At 45.4% G+C, this 17,578-nt stretch overlaps 1 protein-coding gene across 3 annotated transcripts in view; it reads left to right on the forward strand.

Annotated features, from left to right (window-relative positions):
- The window catches only part of LZTFL1 (leucine zipper transcription factor like 1), an 84,936-nt gene extending 81,966 nt beyond the window's left edge, over window positions 1-2,970 (forward strand). For 2 of the 3 annotated variants that reach the window (XM_042236380.2, XM_004018517.6), the window contains one exon: window positions 880-2,970. In XM_042236380.2, coding sequence (XP_042092314.1) covers window positions 880-898 — 19 coding nt within the window. In that variant the 3' untranslated portion in view covers window positions 899-2,970. The remainder of the gene's footprint in view (window positions 1-879) is intronic. The other variant, XR_001022818.3, reaches the window with a different exon arrangement.
- The last annotated feature ends 14,608 nt before the right edge of the window (window positions 2,971-17,578 follow it).

Consider the following 17,578-nt stretch of genomic DNA (forward strand, 5'->3'; position numbering starts at 1 on the left):
TCTTTGTGACCCTGTGGACTGTAGCCTGCCAGGCTCCTTTGTCCACGGAATTTTCCAGGCAAGAATACTGGAGTGGGTTTCTGCTTCCTTCTCCACGGGAGCTTCCCAACCCCGGGATCGAACCTGAGTCTCTTGTACCTCCTGCATTGGCAGGTGGATTCTTTACCATCTGAGTCACCAGAGAAGCCCCCACGTGACAATCCAGGTGCTACCAAGTGAGGTCCGTGTGTGGATGCCAGAGCCCGCGTGCCTTAGAAGTCCATGCCCCATGTAGGAGCGCTGTCTCTGGCACAGCTACGTGACACTCTGGCGGGGATGTGTCCAGGAACTCACTGCACACGGCGAAGCCGAAGCCCTGATTTCTGCCGTGGATGTATGGTTGGCCACAGTTCTTGTGGTCCAGATGGAGTCTTCTAATCAGGGTCATTTCTGCCATCAGTGGTTCTGCCTGGAAACTCAGCTGACATTTTACTTTTATCAGAGTTCCAGGGTACCAGAGCTGAAAAGTGAATCCCAGCTCAAACTTCTCCTTAGAGAAGGGGGTTGGTTAACCTTGTACTCACAAGGTCATATCAGCTGTTTGTGTCCATCAGGCCTTCAATTAAATAATAATCTACTAAGCTGACATGGGTGTAGATGCCACACATGGTAGAGACTTAGAGCCTGATGGTATGTCAGTGGTTATCTGGTCCGTTCTCTGGTCCAGGAATCCTCCGACTCACCCCCATCATGCCTTGCACGAATCTGACTTGTACCACAGCGGTGATTGTAGATGAAGGATGCAACATTACTGGCTTAATCACTGGAAGTGTTTCAGGTAGACTCACTTGGTACAACAATTGACATTATGCTCTTAATTAAATACATATCTCTTTCCAGATATGAACCTGAAGATTAAAAACTGATGATTTCATCTGGAAGCTGCCGCAATATGAAAGTGCAAGCCCTTTCTCACCTCAGGCATGTATTTGAAGCAGTTTGTTATATTCCCTCTTTATTTTTCGAAGATTTAGACTTTGCTTATGATATTTAGAGCTAGAGTTCCTATTTCAGTTACCTAATTGAGAAGAGAGAAAACCTCCTGACTGATTCTGGCTGGTCATCCCAAACTCCTCTCTGCGAGTGCTCCAGATTCTTAGTTCAAAGGCAGTGAGAATTCTTTATAGTAAAGAAAGACTTAACGTTTTGCGTTAATATAAAGAGTACACCTTTTCAATATGTGTTAAAGCTAGCTTTGTCTACAGTTATGCATTCCCTAGAATGAAAATATAGAATTATTAAAGATAGTTTATTATAAATAAACCTTATTTTAAAAAATGAAATGTAAATTGTTTTCTCTATGTGATCAACAAAAAAATATATATAAATTTGTTGAAAATGTGAATGCCATCTATTATAGGCATCATTTTTACCAATTATAATGAAAGTTAACAGTGAACGTGAGGATTTGATTAACTCCTTCAGTCAGACATTTTTTGCAGCATACATTTTCATAAATCTGTATTACTGATGAAGAAGGCAGAGCATCCTTGTACTTCTAGAGTTGAGAAAGTATCTGGACTCAGAATAAATGTAACCTTTACACTTCAGTTTACAGAATATTCTATTAAATTATATGTTGAATGAGAACACTTTTTTAAAGATCTCTATTCAACATAGAATCAGTTACTAGACTTGAGATTCAGCTTTTGATTATAGTTTATTTATTTAGGTACATGTACAGTAGCTTCATTTTCAAGAGGATTTGATTATATTTCCGTTGGCCTGCTTTTCTTGTGTTTGTTTTGGGATAAATCATTAGAAATTAGGTATCTGGTATCTGTACTTGGATGATGCATCAATATACTATAAGGATAAACAAAAATAAAGTTCATAAGGCATTAATGCTTCAGAAATAAAGTACTTGCTTTTAACACATTATTTAGAAAGTAATCATTCCCACTTCCACAAGATTCTATTCACCAAGAAGAGTTTACTGATTCGAGGAAAAGGTTTGTTATTTTTTTTCAAGCTTTTAATACTAGCCTTGAATTTGTTGTTTTTCTTGTAGGTTTTATATTAAAATACTGAAGGAACAAATGATAAAGGGTAAGATAACTCCCCCCAAAAAGAACACAGAAGGCAGTGTTTAAGAGGTGGCAGGATGGGAGAAGCGAGGGAGAAGGAGCCGGCCATGAGTCAGCACTCCTGCATGGCTGCGCCTCACCGTCCCCGCTATGCAGGCTGCTCCTGGGGTTCTGTGTCCTTCTCGAGCTTTCACTGAGGATTCCAGTCACACACCATACTACTTCAGGCCAGAATTCATTCTCTCCCCAAAAACTATTCCATTATTTGATGGGCCAGGATATTCTATTAAATTCAGAGAGAGACTTTTTTTTTTAATGGCTTGGTATCTTTTAAAAACCATAAATTTTCTTCTTGCCTTAGTTTGATGCATAGGGAAGAAAGTTATGTTGAAAAACCTATGTCGCTAGGTAGAATTTCAACTTAGTATTTTTTTCTTTTTTGATAGCAACTTTGAAATATTCTGTATATCCAGTTCAATAATAAATCAAAAGTCTTTATGATCCTGTAAAACCTAACTATGCCCTGCATTAAGATAAACAAACATGACATTTTTTGACATAAATTAACATGATGATTCTTCACCATATAAATACGTTTTTGCCTGGTTGTGTCACTGTGTGTAACTCCTGTGCTTAGCAAAATGCAGTAGTGAAATGTGGTTTTTTTTAACATTTTCCTGGTCTTAAGACTTATCTCATTTAACTAAGAAAGCCTTTTTAGTTGTTGTATTTTGCATTTGTAAGAAGGCTGCCTCAAGCCCTGAGTGAACTTTCAGTCCCAGCTCTACGAGCTGTGCACAGTGGCTGCCACAATGCAGCTTTAGTTTAGCGTGAATACTCAAGGCTCCTGCTAAATTACAACTCAGACCTTTATGGACAAAAATAAAATGCATTTTGTTACTAATTTCCTCTGCTCAGAATTTAAGTGTTCATTTTTTCCTCATGATCCGTTTTGAGTCATATTAGTGTTTAATGATCATTTGTTTATGGCTTATATAACTCATAAGGAAAATACTGCTCTACATTGAACTTGTTATCCTGTGTGATAAAACCTTTGCTATTTATTATTCCACTCTGATGAGTTGAAGAGAGTTGATAGAGATGCTTACTTATTTATTCATTAATGTTGAAGTATAGCTGTGTACAGTGTTGTGCTAATTTCTGTTATACAGAAGGGTGACTCAGCCACACACATGCAGTACTTTTTTATGTGCTTGTCCGTGACGGCTTATCCCAGGAGACCGCATACAGTTCCCTGTGCTATACGGTAGGGTCTTGCTTATCTGTTCTAAAGGTGATAGTTGGCGTCTACTAACCCCCAACTCCCAGCCCATCCTTCTCCCTCCCCACCTCCCCACTGGAGTCACAAGTCTGTTGGCTAAGTCTGAGTCTCTTTGCTTGGTAAGTTCATTTGGATCATTTCTTTAGATACCACATATAAGTGATACCGTATGATACTGCCGTTGTCTGATTGACCTCACTTAGTATAATCATCTCCAGGTCCATGCCTGTTGCTGCAGATGGCATTATTTCACTCTCTTCTGATGGCTGTGTATGCATGCCACAGTTTCGTTACCCACTCCTCTGTCAGTGGACATTAGGCCGCTGCCATGTCTTGGCCGCTGTAAACAGTGCTGCAGTGAACACTGGGCTGCACGTGTCCTTTCAGAACCATGCTTTGCTCCAGATACACGTCCCGTAGTGGGACTGCTGGATCTGACGGTGGCTTTTTTTTTTCCAAGGAATCTCCAGCGTGGCTGTACCAATCATATCGCCCCCAACAGTGTAGAAGGGTTCCCTTCTCTCCACCCACTCTCCAACATTTATTGTTTGTAGACTTTTTGAGGATGGCCATTCTGACCATCTAATAATTAATGACGTTGAGCATCTTCTCCTGTGCGTCTTGGCCATCTGTGTATCTTCTTTGGAGAAATGTTGCCCGCTGTTTTGATTGGGTGGTTTGTTTTCTTCTTGGCATTGAGCCATGTGAGATGTTTGTAAATTTTGGAGATTAATCCCTGTTGGTCACGTCGTTTGCAAATCTTTTCTCCCATTCTGAGGGTTTTGTGTGCGGTTTTCTCCATTTGTCTGTTGATGGATCCTTGGGTTGCTTCCATGTCTTAGCTGTTGTAAATAGTGCTGCTGTGAACGTTGGATGAACATTGGATGCATGCATCTTTTTGAATTAGTCTTTCTGGTTTTTTCTGGATACATACCCTGGAGTGGAACTGTTGGGTCACTGGGCGGTTCTGTTCTTAGCTTTCTGAGGACCCTCTCTGTTGTTTTCTGCCGTGGCCACACCAGTTTACACTCCTGCCACAACACACTCTTGCCCTGTGTTTCGGCACTCTAACATCTTTAGAGCTGCTCCAGAGTCCACTTAGGCCATTATATATTCCAAACAAATAAGCCATCTTACTTTTAATCACCTTTTTCAGGTAACCTTTACAGTAATAACATTGATGCATTTTAAGGTCCTGTTGGATGGATTTTGGTTGATGGAGTCACCTGTGTATGTACTACCACAGTTAAGATACAGACATTTTCATCACCTACAAGTTCCTTCCCACCCCTCTACAGATGGTCTTCTCCACCCTGGGCCCTGGGAAGCCACTGATGTGCTGTCTCTCATGATAGATTAGATTTGCCTTTTCTAGAATTTCATATGATCTCACATAGTGTGTCGTCCTCTATGCCTGGCTTCTTTAGCTCAGCAAAACGTATTTAAGATTATCCATATTGGTACGTGTATCAATAGTTCATTACTATTATTATTGAGTCGTACTCCATCATAGGCTATCTCACAATTTTGTTTATCTACCCGACTAAACCTTAGAATACCTTAGCCAGTATTTACTGCACTTCACGTGGGAGTTGAAGATTAGACACTCTCTTTGGACAAATTTGAGATGCCTCCCTTCCCTGACCTCCAACTGGGGATTTGGGTAGGTGGTTAGACATACAAGTCCAAACATTAAGGTGTGGTCGGGGCTGAAGCTACACCCGTCGTGAGCTACAAATGTAGAGGTGGCTTTTAAAACACAATTACGAAAGATACAGAGGTGGGTGTAGATGAGAAGCCCCAGGGCCCTCCAGTATCACGGATCGTGGAGAGAGGAGGAATAAGCAGAGGAGAGCAAGGAAGAGAACCAGAAGACAGTGCCGCCCTGGCAGCAAGCCTGCAAGGCCCCCAGGAGGACAGAGTGACCACCTGGCTCAGACTCTGCTGGGTGGCCACGGGAGGGAGGCCTGAGAACGGGCCGCCCAGGTCAGCCACAAGGGCCCATCGGTGACCTGGACAGTTTGTCAGAGCGGCAGTGGCTGGCCTGGAGCGGGAGCCTGTTAGCATCAGTGGGAGGAGAGAGTCTGCAGACAGGAGTGGGTATAGACATCTCTTGATGAGTTTTCCTAGAAAATAAAGTAGAAACAGGGTAGAGGCCAGAAGGAAAAGGGGGATCAAGCAGAGAGATTGTTTTTCTTGAGCTGGAGAAGCCACAGCATGTGTTCTTACCAGAATGCCCGTCCCAGAGAGCTGGGGTCTGGGTTGTCCTGTTTACTCATGCCTGCCCAGTACCTAGAGCAGGGCCCACCCAGCACAGGAGGACAATCAGTAATTACCTCTAAGTAAATTGATGAATCAAACCTGATAAACCAGAAACTCACATTGTATGCTAAATGGTGATAAGGGCCAAGGAGATAGCATAAAGCAGGCAAGAAGGGCATAAAACGTGGGGTGGTGGTTGACCTGTTAGCTAAGCTTATCTCTGAGGCCTCGGGAGAAGCTGACTTTTGAGCAAAACTCTGAAGAAGTACAAACAGCTGTGAAAAGAAGAGAAGCAAAAGGCAACGGAGAACAGGAAAGATATACCCATTTGAATGCAGAGTTCTAGAGAATAGCAAGGAGAGATAAGAAAGCCTTCCTCGGTAATCAGTACAAAGAAATAGAGGAAAACAATAGAATGGGAAAGACTAGAGATCACGTCAAGAAAATTAGAGATACCAAGGAACATTTCATGCAAAGAGGGGCTCAATAAAGGACAGAAATGGTCTGGACCTAACAGAAGCAGAAGATATTAAGAAGAGGTGGCAAGAATACACAGAAGAACTGTAAAAAAAGATCTTCATGACCCAGATAATCATGATGGTATGAGCACTTACCTAGAGCCAGACATCCTGGGATGCCTAGTCAAGTGGACCTTAGGAAGCATCACTATGAACAAAGCTATGGAGGTGATGGAATTCCGGTTGAGCTATTTCAAATCCTAAAAGATGATGCTGTGAAAGTGCTAGACTCAATATGCCAGCAAATTTGGAAGACTCAGCAGTGGCCACAGGACTGAAAAAATTCAGTTTTCATTCCCATCCCAAAGAAAGGCAATGCCAAAGAATGCTCAAACTGCCACACAGTTGCACTCATCTCACACGCTAGTAAAGTAATGCTCAAAATTCTCCAAGCCAGGGTTCAACAGTATGTGAACCATGAATTTCCATATGTTCAAGCTGGTTTTAGAAAAGGCAGAGGAATCAGAGATCAAATTGCCAACATCCGCTGGATCATTGAAAAAGCAAGAGAGTTCAGAAAAACATCAATTTCTGCTTTATTGATTACGCCAGAGCCTTTGACTGTGTGGATCACAACAAACTGGAAAATTCTGAAAGAGATGGGAATACCAGACCACCTGACCTGCCTCTTGAGAAATCTGTATGCAGGTCAGGAAGCAACAGTTAGAACTGGACATGGACCGACAGACTGGTTCCAAATAGGAAAAGGAGTACGTCAAGACTGTATATTGTCACCTTGCTTATTTAACTTATATGCAGAGTACATCATGAGAAACGCTGGGCTGGAGGAAGCACAAGCTGGAATCAAGATTGCCGGGAGAAATATCAATAACCTCAGATATGCAGATGACACCACCCTTATGGCAGAAAGTGAAGAAGAACTAAAGAGCCTCTTGATGAAAGTGAAAGAGAGTGAAAAAGTTGACTTAAAGCTCAACATTCAGAAAACTAAGATCAAGGCATCTGGTCCCATCACTTCATGGCAAATAGATGGGGAAACAGTGACAGACTTTATTTTTTGGGGCTCCAAAATCACTGCAGATGGTGACTGCAACCATGAAGTTAAAAGACGCTTACTCCTTGGAAGGAAGGTTATGACCAACCTCAGTTCAGTTCAGTTCAGTTACTCAGCTGTGTCCGACTCTTTACAGCCCCATGAAATGCAGCATGCCAGGCCTCCCTGTCCATCACCATCTCCCGGAGTTCACTCAGACTTACGTCCATCGAGTCAGTGATGCCATCCAGCCATCTCATCCTCGGTCGTCCCCTTCTCCTCCTGCCCCCAATCCCTCCCAGCATCACAGTCTTCTCCAATGAGTCAGCTCTTCGCATGAGGTGGCCAAAGTACTGGAGTTTCAGCTTTAGCATCATTCCTTCCAAAGAAATCCCAGAGTTGATCTCCTTCAGAATGGACTGGTTGGATCTCCTTGCAGTCCAAGGGACTCTCAAGAGCCTTCTCCAACACCACAGTTCAAAAGCATCGATTCTTCAGTACTCAGCCTTCTTCACAGTCCAACTATCACATCCATACATGACCACAGGAAAACCATAGCCTTGACTAGACATAGATAGCATATTAAAAAGCAGAGACATTACTTTGTCAACAAAGGTCCGTCTAGTCGAGGCTATCGGTTTTCCAGGAGTCATGTATGGATGTGAGAGTCGGACTGTGGAGAAAGCTGAGTGCTGAAGAACTGATGCTTTTGAACTGTGTCTTTGGAGGAGACTCTTGAGAGTCCCTTGGACTGTAAGGAGATCCAACTAGTCCTGAATATTCATTGGAGGGGCTGATGTTGAAGCTGAAACTCCAATACTTTGGCCACCTGATGCAAAGAACTAACTCATTTGAAAAGACCCTGATGCTGAGAAAGAGTGAAGACAGGAGAAGGGGACGACAGAAGTGAGATGTTTGGATGGCATCACCGACTCGATGGACATGAATTTGAGTAAACTGGAGTTGGTGATGGACAGGGAGGCCTGGCGTGCTGCAGTCCATGGGGTCGCAAAGAGTCAGATAGGACTGAGCGACTGAACTGAACTGAGGAAGTAAGAGAGCCTGGCTCTCTCCAGGCAGCATAGCACCTTGATTAAGTAAGCACGGAAAATATTTCGAGCTCCTCCGGTCCAGGAGGAGACATTTTTGTTGTATATACAACAAAATTATCTTCAGATCTCTTTTTGTTTACTCAGCGTATTTTAGAGAGGAAATTGAAAAGGTGGGAAAAAGCAGGTAGAAGGGGACCATTTACAAGGGGCCCTGGGGACATGGGAAGTGGAAAATGGAGTGGAATTTTGAGGGGAGGAGATGTGCAGCTGTGAATAAAATGAGTGTGGAGTGGTAGCAGTAAGGCTCCTTCTTCTACTGGAAAAGGTAGCTGGAGCCAGCTCCCATGTGACTTCTAAAGGGAACATTCGCTGGGCTCCTACGTGTGTGCTTTAAAGCTGCATAGAGGATCCTGCTGTGAAACCAGGTTGAAGAATGCAGCAGTGCTCCTGAAACCCTGACATCCCTACAGAGCCCGTGGGGGTCTTGCTGAAACATAGGTTGTGACTCAGGAGGCCTGGAGCGGGGCCTGGGAGTCTGCATTCCTCACAGTCTCCCCAGGGGTGCCCCTTCTGGGCCGGTGACCACATTTTGAATACACACAGGCACAAGAAATCCAGTATAACTTGAAATGTTGAGCTTGTGAAACGAAGCATGTGTGTTTTTTGGCAGAGTGAGATTCACAGGGCTTCTCCTGTTATGAAATGAGAGAGCAGGCACAGAACAGCGCAGCAGGACATGGTGAAGCCCCTTAGGGGCCACTAATTGAGGCTGTCGGTGTGCTCTGACCCTGGGAAATATTTTCACAGGGTTCTGTTTGTTTTTCTCCACCAGATTATGCCTTCTAGTGGGTCCTGATTGCTTGTTCCTGGTAAAAAATATTTGAGGTGACGAAATAAGTTTAGCCAAGACCAACACAAAGCACGGAAGGGTTCTTTGCGGCTTTCGGGCTGCTGTTTTCATAGCACTTGGCTGGATCTTCCTCAGGCAGGTGATCAGCTGAGTGGTCGTGGGGAGAAACTGCGCTGTTTTCCAGATAAGCTTGTTTCTCCATCTGTTCCCTCTGACCTGAAAAAGCCTCTTTGTTCCGTCCAGGCCCTTCTAAACAATGCCCACTTGGTGCGCTTTACACACATGAGTTCCTGCAGACAGCGAAGGATCCATGTACAGAAAAGCGTCGCAGGTTATTCAGCTGAAACAGTTGTCCTTTGAAAGTGAGCCTGTGGACAAAAGGACACAGCATATTGATGTGTTATTTTCTCTAACCTTACTCTGGGTCTCACAAAGCCCTGAGTTTTGACCTGAATTAATAGTGAAGTCGCTGGTGTTCAGTCGCTCCATCATGTCCGACTCTGCCACCCCGTGGACTGCAGTGTGCCAGACTTTCCTGTCCTTCACTGTCTCCTGGAACTTGCTCAGACTCCCATGCATTGAGTTGCTGATGCCATCCAACCATCTCATCCTCTGTCATCCCCTTCCCTTCCTGTCTTCAGCCTTTCCCAGCATCAGGGTCTTTAGTACACAAAGTAAATTATACAAATTGAGACATTTATATTATGACTTCCCTATCATTTTAGATTAAGTCTTTGCATTCAAGCCTCAGACTTCTCATTCTCTTTTATCTTAAACTGCCATTGAAGTCGTCTGTGTCCCATTAGTTTTTCCCATCTCACAGCAGAAACAACACTGGAAACAGAGCCACAGCCTGCAGCTGCCACCCCAGGCCCAGCTCTGTGCGGTCACCGGACTTCGGTTCTAGCCAGCAGTTCTTCAACATCCTAGGGGCTCTTGGCTTCAGTGACATATGCCAAATAGTCTCAATTTAGTGGAGAACTTCAGTTCAGTTGCTCAGTCATGTCCGACTCTTTGCGACTCCAGGGACTGCAGCACACCAGGCTTCCGTCTCCATTGCCAACTCCTGGAGCTTGCTCAAACTCATGCCCGCTGAGTCAGTGATGCCGTCCAACCATCCCATCCTCTGTTGCCCATTTCTCCTCCTGGCAGCAGTCTTTTGCAGCATCAGGGTTTTTTCCAGTGAGTCAGTTCTTCACGTCAGGTGGAGATACGTCACAAAGTAGTGGAGCTTCAGCCTCAGTCCTTCCAATGAACAGCCAAGACTGATATCCTTTAGGATGGACTGGTTGGATCTCCTTGCAGTCCAAGGGACTTCCGGGAGTCTGCTCTAACACCACAGTTGAAAAGCATCAATTCTTCGGCTCTCAGCTTTCTTTATAGTCCAACTCTCACATCCATACATGACTACTGGAAAAACCATAGCTTTGACTAGATGGACCTTTGTTGGCAAGTCATGTCTGCTTTATAATATGCTGTCTAGGTTGGTCATAGCTTTTCTTCCAAGGAGCAAGTGTCTTTTAATTTCATGTCTGCAATCACCATCTACAGTGATTTTTGAAGCCCAGGAAAATAAAGTCTGTCACTGTTGCCATTGTTTCCCCATCTATTTGCCATGAAGTGATAGGACCAGGTGCTGTAATCTTAGTTGCTTGAATGTTGAGTTTTAATCCAGCTTTCTTCACTCTCCTCTTTCACTTTCATCAAGAAGCTCTTTAGTTCCTCTTCACTTTCTGCCATAAGGGTGGTGTCATCTGCATATCTGAGGTTACTGATATTTCTCCCAGCCATCTTGATTCCAGTTGTGCTTCATCCAGTCCAGCATTTTGCATGATGTACTCTGCATGTAAGTTAAACAAGCAGAGTGACAATATACAGCCTTGACATACAGATTTCTCAGGAGGCAGGTCAGGTGGTCTGGTATTCCCATCTTTTGAAGAATTTTCCACAGTTTCTTGTAATTCACATAGTCAAGGCTTTGGCGTAGTCAGTAAAGCAGAAGTAGTTGTTTTTCTGGAATTCTGTTGCTTTTTCTATGATCCAGTGGATTTCGGCAATTTTATTTCTGGTTCCTCTACCTTTTCTAAATCCACCTTGAACATCTGGTACAGTCTCCCATTTTACAAATGTAAAATGTAAACACAGGTTATACACTCATTTTTTTCCAAAGTCTGGCGATAGCAAAAATATAAAAATGCCTAAGTTTATTTACAGTGCTATAATATATATTATGCTTCCCTGGTGGTGCAGAGGTTAAAGTGTCTGCCTGCAATGTGGGAGACCTGGGTTCGATCCCTGGGTCAGGAAGATCCCGTGGAGAAGGAAATGGCAACCCACTCCAATATTCTTGCCTGGAGAATCACATGGACGGAGGAGCTTGGTGGGCTACAGTCCTGCCATATAAAAACTAAATTAAACACATTCTCTGCAAGTTATAGGGAGAGAAAAGGTGTTAAATAACCGCCAACGAAACAGTCAGGCAAATCCTGAATGTAAAACATTCTGCAATTTAAGCAGTCAGTTTCGTCTCTTCAGAAAGTCAATGTCATGAAATTTAAAAGTTGGGAAAACTGTCCTAAAATCAACTCTGTTCTTACCAACTGCATGCAATCTGTGACCCTAATTAGATCCTGGGGAGCTATGGAAATCATCTGGGCCGAGCCCCTGAAACGTTCACTGTGCATACCATCACAGGGTCTAAAGTTACTCATCTCTAGAACATTTGAATTCTTGGGCTGTGCTGCACTCAGTCACTCAGGTGGGTCCAACTCTGCGACCCCGTGGGCTGTAGCCTTCTAGGCTCCTCTCTCCATGGGATTCTCGAGGCAAGAACACTGGAGTGGGTTGGCATTTCCCTCTCCAGGGGATCTTCCTGACCCAGGGATTGTGTCTTCTGGGTCTCCTGCATTGCAGGCAGATTCTTTACCACTTCACCCACTCTTCTAAATTACATGCTATTCTACTTTTTCAGACCTAAGTTCTATTTTCTAGTTTTTCAAAAACCCCCCAAATTGCACAGTCCTCTGCAGCAAGACCTTTATCATGGATTAAGGGCTCACCATGATATTCTGGAGCTTCATCATGAGCCATCCTGATATATATTTCATTTTTTTTTAATCCTGCATAAGATTGACTGGACTAAATGAATCCATAGTGGAAAGTGCTGAGCTCCTAGTACTTTTATAAGTATGGGTCTGTCTCAGTTTCTTTTCTCATTCTAGAGTTATAAATAAGCGTATACTACTTTATTGCCCTGTGTATCTTATCTGTGTGTCTTCTCATATATTTTTTACCTGTTTCTGTGCAATCTTCCAGAAAATTTCTGACTTATCTTTGAGTTCATCAAATCTCTTCAGCTGTGTCTAATCCACTTTTAAACCCATTCACTGGGTTTCTGATTTCACTTATTTTTCATTTCTAAAAGTTCCATTTGGCTCTTAGTTTAATAATCTGTGTCATTTTTCATTCCTTGTTCTTTACTTTTTATTTTCTGCTCTATCAGTAATGGAGAGAGGAGTGTGGAGATCGCCATCGTGACGTGTCCATTTCTCCTTGTTGTTCAGTCGCTCAGTCGTGGCTGACTCTTTGCAGCCCCGTGGACTGCAGCACTCGGCGTCCCTGTCCTTCACTGTTTCCCGGAGCTTGCTCAAACCCATGTCCATCGAGTTGGTGATGCCATCCAACCATCTCATCCTCTGTCATCCCCTTCTCCTCCTGCCTTCAGTCTTTCCCAGCATCAGGGTCTTTCCCAGTGAGTCGACTCTTCTCATCACGCGGCCAGAGTATTGTAGCTTCAGCTTCAGCATCAGTCCTTTCCATGAATATTCAAGGTTGATTTCCTTTGCTTCTCAGCTGTGGAAGCTATATCTTCCTGGCGATAGATGTTATTTCTATCATTAATAATACTCTTTAAAGTCTTATTTTGTCTGACGTAATATAGCTCTCCTTAGCTTTCTTTTAGACAGTGTTTTCCTGCTCTTTTCTTTTTATCATTTTACTGTCAATCTTTCCGTGATCTTCTGTTTGATTTTCCTCTTGTATATGGCATGTAATATATGTGTGAATTTTTAAATTCTGGTCTTATAAGTCTCTGTCACCATACACATTACTGATGACATCAGTCATGTCCCCACCAAGTAATCCAACAAGCCTACAATAACTGTAATACCAGAGAGTAATTTAGTATTGAATATTTCCCAGATCATGTGAATCTGAAATTCATTTTAATCCGTTTCCTTTGTATTTCCAAGAATTTATGTAAGCACTAGTTTCATTGCAGCATATGTACTCTTAATTGCAGCACATAGAATTTAGTTCCCTGACCAGGGCTCGAACCCTGGGCCCTCTGCATTGGGAACCACAGAGTCTTAGCCACTGGACCACCAGGGAAGTCCTTCCTGCTTGAATTTAAAAGGACTCCCACCACCCCGTTCTTTTTAGTCTCAGGAATTGGAGAGGGTCAGGAAAGATCAGTTGAGAGTCCTGGTAAAACGCTTACATCTCGAAGGCACAGGGAAAAAGGAATGGGTTCCTCTTCCAAGACCAGCTTCTTCCAGCTGCGAACGCAAAAACCCGCTTGGGAATATCAGCGGGTATTCCCGCTTGGCCCATCTTGGCCATTTCATGCTGGTATACTTCAGTTCTCAAATAGCCAGTTCAGTTTAGACAGATCACAGTAATATTTAGTAACACATGTCATTCACTCACCTTCACACTTCCAGACAAACTTACCTGTTCTGAATCAGGCTCAAGACCACATTTAAACTGTCAGTTTCTAAGAGTGTCTCAACCACATTTTCAAGTTACCAAGGACTCTCTAAATGGTCAAAACCAGGGATAGAAAACGTGAACGTGTGTGTCAAGACACTCATGCACACACACACAAGATAAAAACCAAACCAATTCCAAAAGACTTATGTTGCTGCAATGGGATAAAAGCCCACACGCAAGCAATGTCATCCCAGTTTCCTTCCCTTTTACAAAGCGGTTCTAATGGAGAGACGGTGTTACAGTCTAAAGAGCATGGAGGGGTGGTGGTTCTCGAGATCCCAAGGAGTACTGAGGCTAAGCAGTATTATAGTAAAGTACCATTTTCTTCTTTTATGGGAACATAACTGAAGATCTCCCAGTTTTGAAAAATACACCCTAGAAAACTCCAAAATGGGATAGAGTTACTGTTTCCCATTATTCTTTCACACGGCTCGTATTAGTAGAAACAGGCAGATCAGTACCCGATGCTTCTCAGAGTCACGGTTCCCTAGCACAGGAATGGAAGATTTCCCAGATGGGGCTGCAGACAAGCCTTGGTCTAACAGTGAGTTTCCCTCTTAACCACTCAGGCGATACCTGATGGCCCAAGGACTCCTTGACCCAGAATGGAAAACCCAGTAAAAGCAGTGCTCCACTCAAAACCAGATGACCGAGTCCCATGCCTTCCCCTCCCCAGAAAGGGAAGGTCTAATCAGGGCAACCCAGCAGAGAGGGATAGCCTGGTGTCAGCACTCAGAGGTTGGGCCCCTTGCCAGAGAAGTGGTACGCGCCAGGGTCAAAGCCTTGCTCCCATCCCCATGACTCCAGAGCACCTGGGTTAGCAGCAAGTTTGGGGGGTTTGTCCATGAGACAGGGGCACTCAGGCAGCTGCCAGACAGGACCTACCTGCCACCATCAGCCAGGGGTCAGTGTGCCATCGGCAAGATGCCCACTTGGGACAGCTGTCCTTTCGTGGTTGCCAGTATTTTAAGTGAACTTGAGTTCTGCACAACAGCAGGTTGTGGTGAAGGAAAGTATAGCATTTATTTGCAGACCATCAAGCAAGGAAAACAGGGAGCTTAGGCTCAAAAGACCTTAACTCTCTGCATCTTTCAAGAAGGGGTTTCTACAGGCAGCATTTGGGGTGAGCCTGCAAGGTGGAAGACTCCCTTTAGATTGGTTGGGTAAGGTAACTGGTGTTTCAGGAACCTTAATTATTAGCCTCCTGATTCCAGTCTGAAGTCTGCATGCTTGGAGTCAGCAGAGTCACTGCCCTCCACCTGGGTTGGGGGTCTTAGTTTCTGCCTAAAAACTCAGAGATATGCATCACGTTGCTACGTGTGTCCCCTGAGGGGAGCTAGGGCTGTGTTTTATCACTGGAGTGATTGGTTTTCCTGCTGAACCGTTTGCTTTTCCTTTGTGTGTTCCTTCACTTCCCTAATTAGTAACAGGCTTGAGTCTGCTGTTTGGAATTCAGGGAAGGCCTAGGAGACTAAAGCCTTTTTCTCCAGACAAGAAGCAGGGGACATGGAGAAACTTCTGTACCCAGGAAGGCCTCACAGGACCCTGCTCGGTTTCACTGTCTCCTCTGCATCACACACACGTTGATGCACACACGAATACACATTTATATACATGTGTACAGGCACGCACAAGCATGTATGCAGGCACACATACAAGCACACACACACATACATGTGCACCGTTGCACACATAAACACACAGAAGCGTGTGTGTGCAGCCACACGTGCACACGTGCGGGCACACACAAATACCTGCACATGCGTGTGTGCACACTCAGCCCTGGGGCAGGGCCTCCCCTAGACTCTCTGGAAGGCCCCCCACCACCTGGGCTGGGCCAGTGACCCCAGCAGCTTCAGCATTTCTTCTGCAGGACCTCCTCCTGGTGGCTGCCACATGCCTGTGCGTACCGTGTGTGTGTGTGTGTGTGTGTGCCCCACAGGAGAACCGTGTGTGTGTGTGTGTGCCCCACAGGAGAATGAGCAGGCGCCTCAGACAACAGGGGAGGGAGGACCATCAGTTGTGCAGAGGTTTTGCCTCAAGTCCCCAAGCCGGCTCCAGGCACACGGTAGCAGGTGGGCAAGAAAGACTTGAATGTCTGCAGAACCTGCGGCAGGGGCGACTCGGGGTCTCGGCTGGAATTTACACTGAAGTGCTCGGAGCCTGCAGCAGGCTTCTCATGCACCCACAACCTCACTGAGACTCCGCCGTGCGCCTGGCACTGGGGAGTAAAGGGTGACTGTAAGACCTTCCAGCCACAGCCCAGAGAGGACGTGTATGTATCTTGCAGTTTTCCTGCCGAGGCAGCACAGAAAGTGTTTAGAAACCAGATATGCACCCGGCCCTGAGGGCAGGGGAGAAGAAGGAATAGATTCTGCCTGGGGATAGAGCTGCTGGCGCTTCTGGAAAAGGGTAATATTCCATCTGGGTCGAGAACAACAGACTGGCTTTTCCCGGGTCAAGGAAGGAGAACCTTTTCCTGATTGAGGGAGCTGCCCTGAAGTATAAAACCGCACAGCTGTTTCCAGGAGGTGAAAAGTCTAGGCTCTCCTGGAACCTAGGTGAGCAAGGGTCAAATTCCTCAGGGCCCAATTAAAGAGAAAAAAATTTCCAGAGCCTCACAGACCAGGCTGAGGAGTTTGGACTTTTATCTTGTGGGGAACCGAGAGCCACTGATGGGATTAAGTAACAGTGGGGTCACTAGGGTGAGTGCATTACTGAAAGCTGCGTGGCTGTAACTTGGGGGGTAAGAATCTGGAATCCTGGCACGGGGCTGTGACCCACACCCACACAGCTGAGTCAGGGCCACCCTCCCTGGTTCCACCCTCGTCCAGAAATCAGATAAGGCGCACAGGCTGGCTTCTTCGGGGAGTGTGTCCCGCGTGACGTGGCCCAGTGAGGCTTCTCCCACACTGCCCGTCGCAGCCCCCCAGGAGCACTCAGGGTGGGGCTTAGCTGAGCCGAAAACCCTGCTGCCCATGGGTCCTGGCCCCTGAGAGCTGAACTGCCCCTGTCGCCCCGCCACACAAGTTGTTTCCCCAGCCCTGGGTCCTTATAGAGAGCTGGGCCAGGGCCTGTGGGCTGGTGAGCGCCACCAGGTACATATTCAGGAATTGTGTGTGGGAGCTAATTGCTAAACACAGTCATTATTAAAAACTGAGTGTTAGAAACCAGGAAAGCACCCAGTCTTGAGGGCGAGGGAGAAGAAGGAATAGATTCTAGCGGGGAATAGAGCTGCTGGGGTTTCTGGGTAGCAGTCCATCGGGGTTGAGGAGAATGGACCAGCTGACAGTTTAAACCAAAAGTAGTAAACCCTCAAAGGCCGCCACTTCCTGAATGATTTCCTACACTATTAGCTCTGCTCTCACTGAGGTTGCTTTGTCACTGCGTTTGTGCGGTGGGCATTCAGTTTAATGGTGAGCTCCTGTACTTCTCTCCAAACTCCTCGTTCGGTGACACCATGTTGGTAGCTTGGAATCAGCCGTAGTGGAGACATCTACACCATAGAAATGGTTAGCTGATGTATCAGCGCTCCTCCTGCAGGGAGCCGGTTGTTAAACGCCTGCCAGCCCGCCGCTGCTTTGCTGGCCCCCCATGGAAGCACACCCCCCTTCCCAGGCCTGTTCTGTCCTCTCCGAGCGGCCACAGCAGCGCGGTGGGTCTTGTCAGCTTACAGTCTTGTCAGATGGGGTTCAGGAAGGTGTGGGGACCTTACCAGGACTCCTGAGGATTTACTTCGTCCTGTTATGGGGGGTGTCTCTGTGTGCTTCCCACACCCCTCCCA

Source organism: Ovis aries, chromosome 19 (genome assembly GCF_016772045.2).
Source record: "Ovis aries strain OAR_USU_Benz2616 breed Rambouillet chromosome 19, ARS-UI_Ramb_v3.0, whole genome shotgun sequence".
Classification (NCBI taxonomy): domain Eukaryota; kingdom Metazoa; phylum Chordata; class Mammalia; order Artiodactyla; family Bovidae; genus Ovis; species Ovis aries.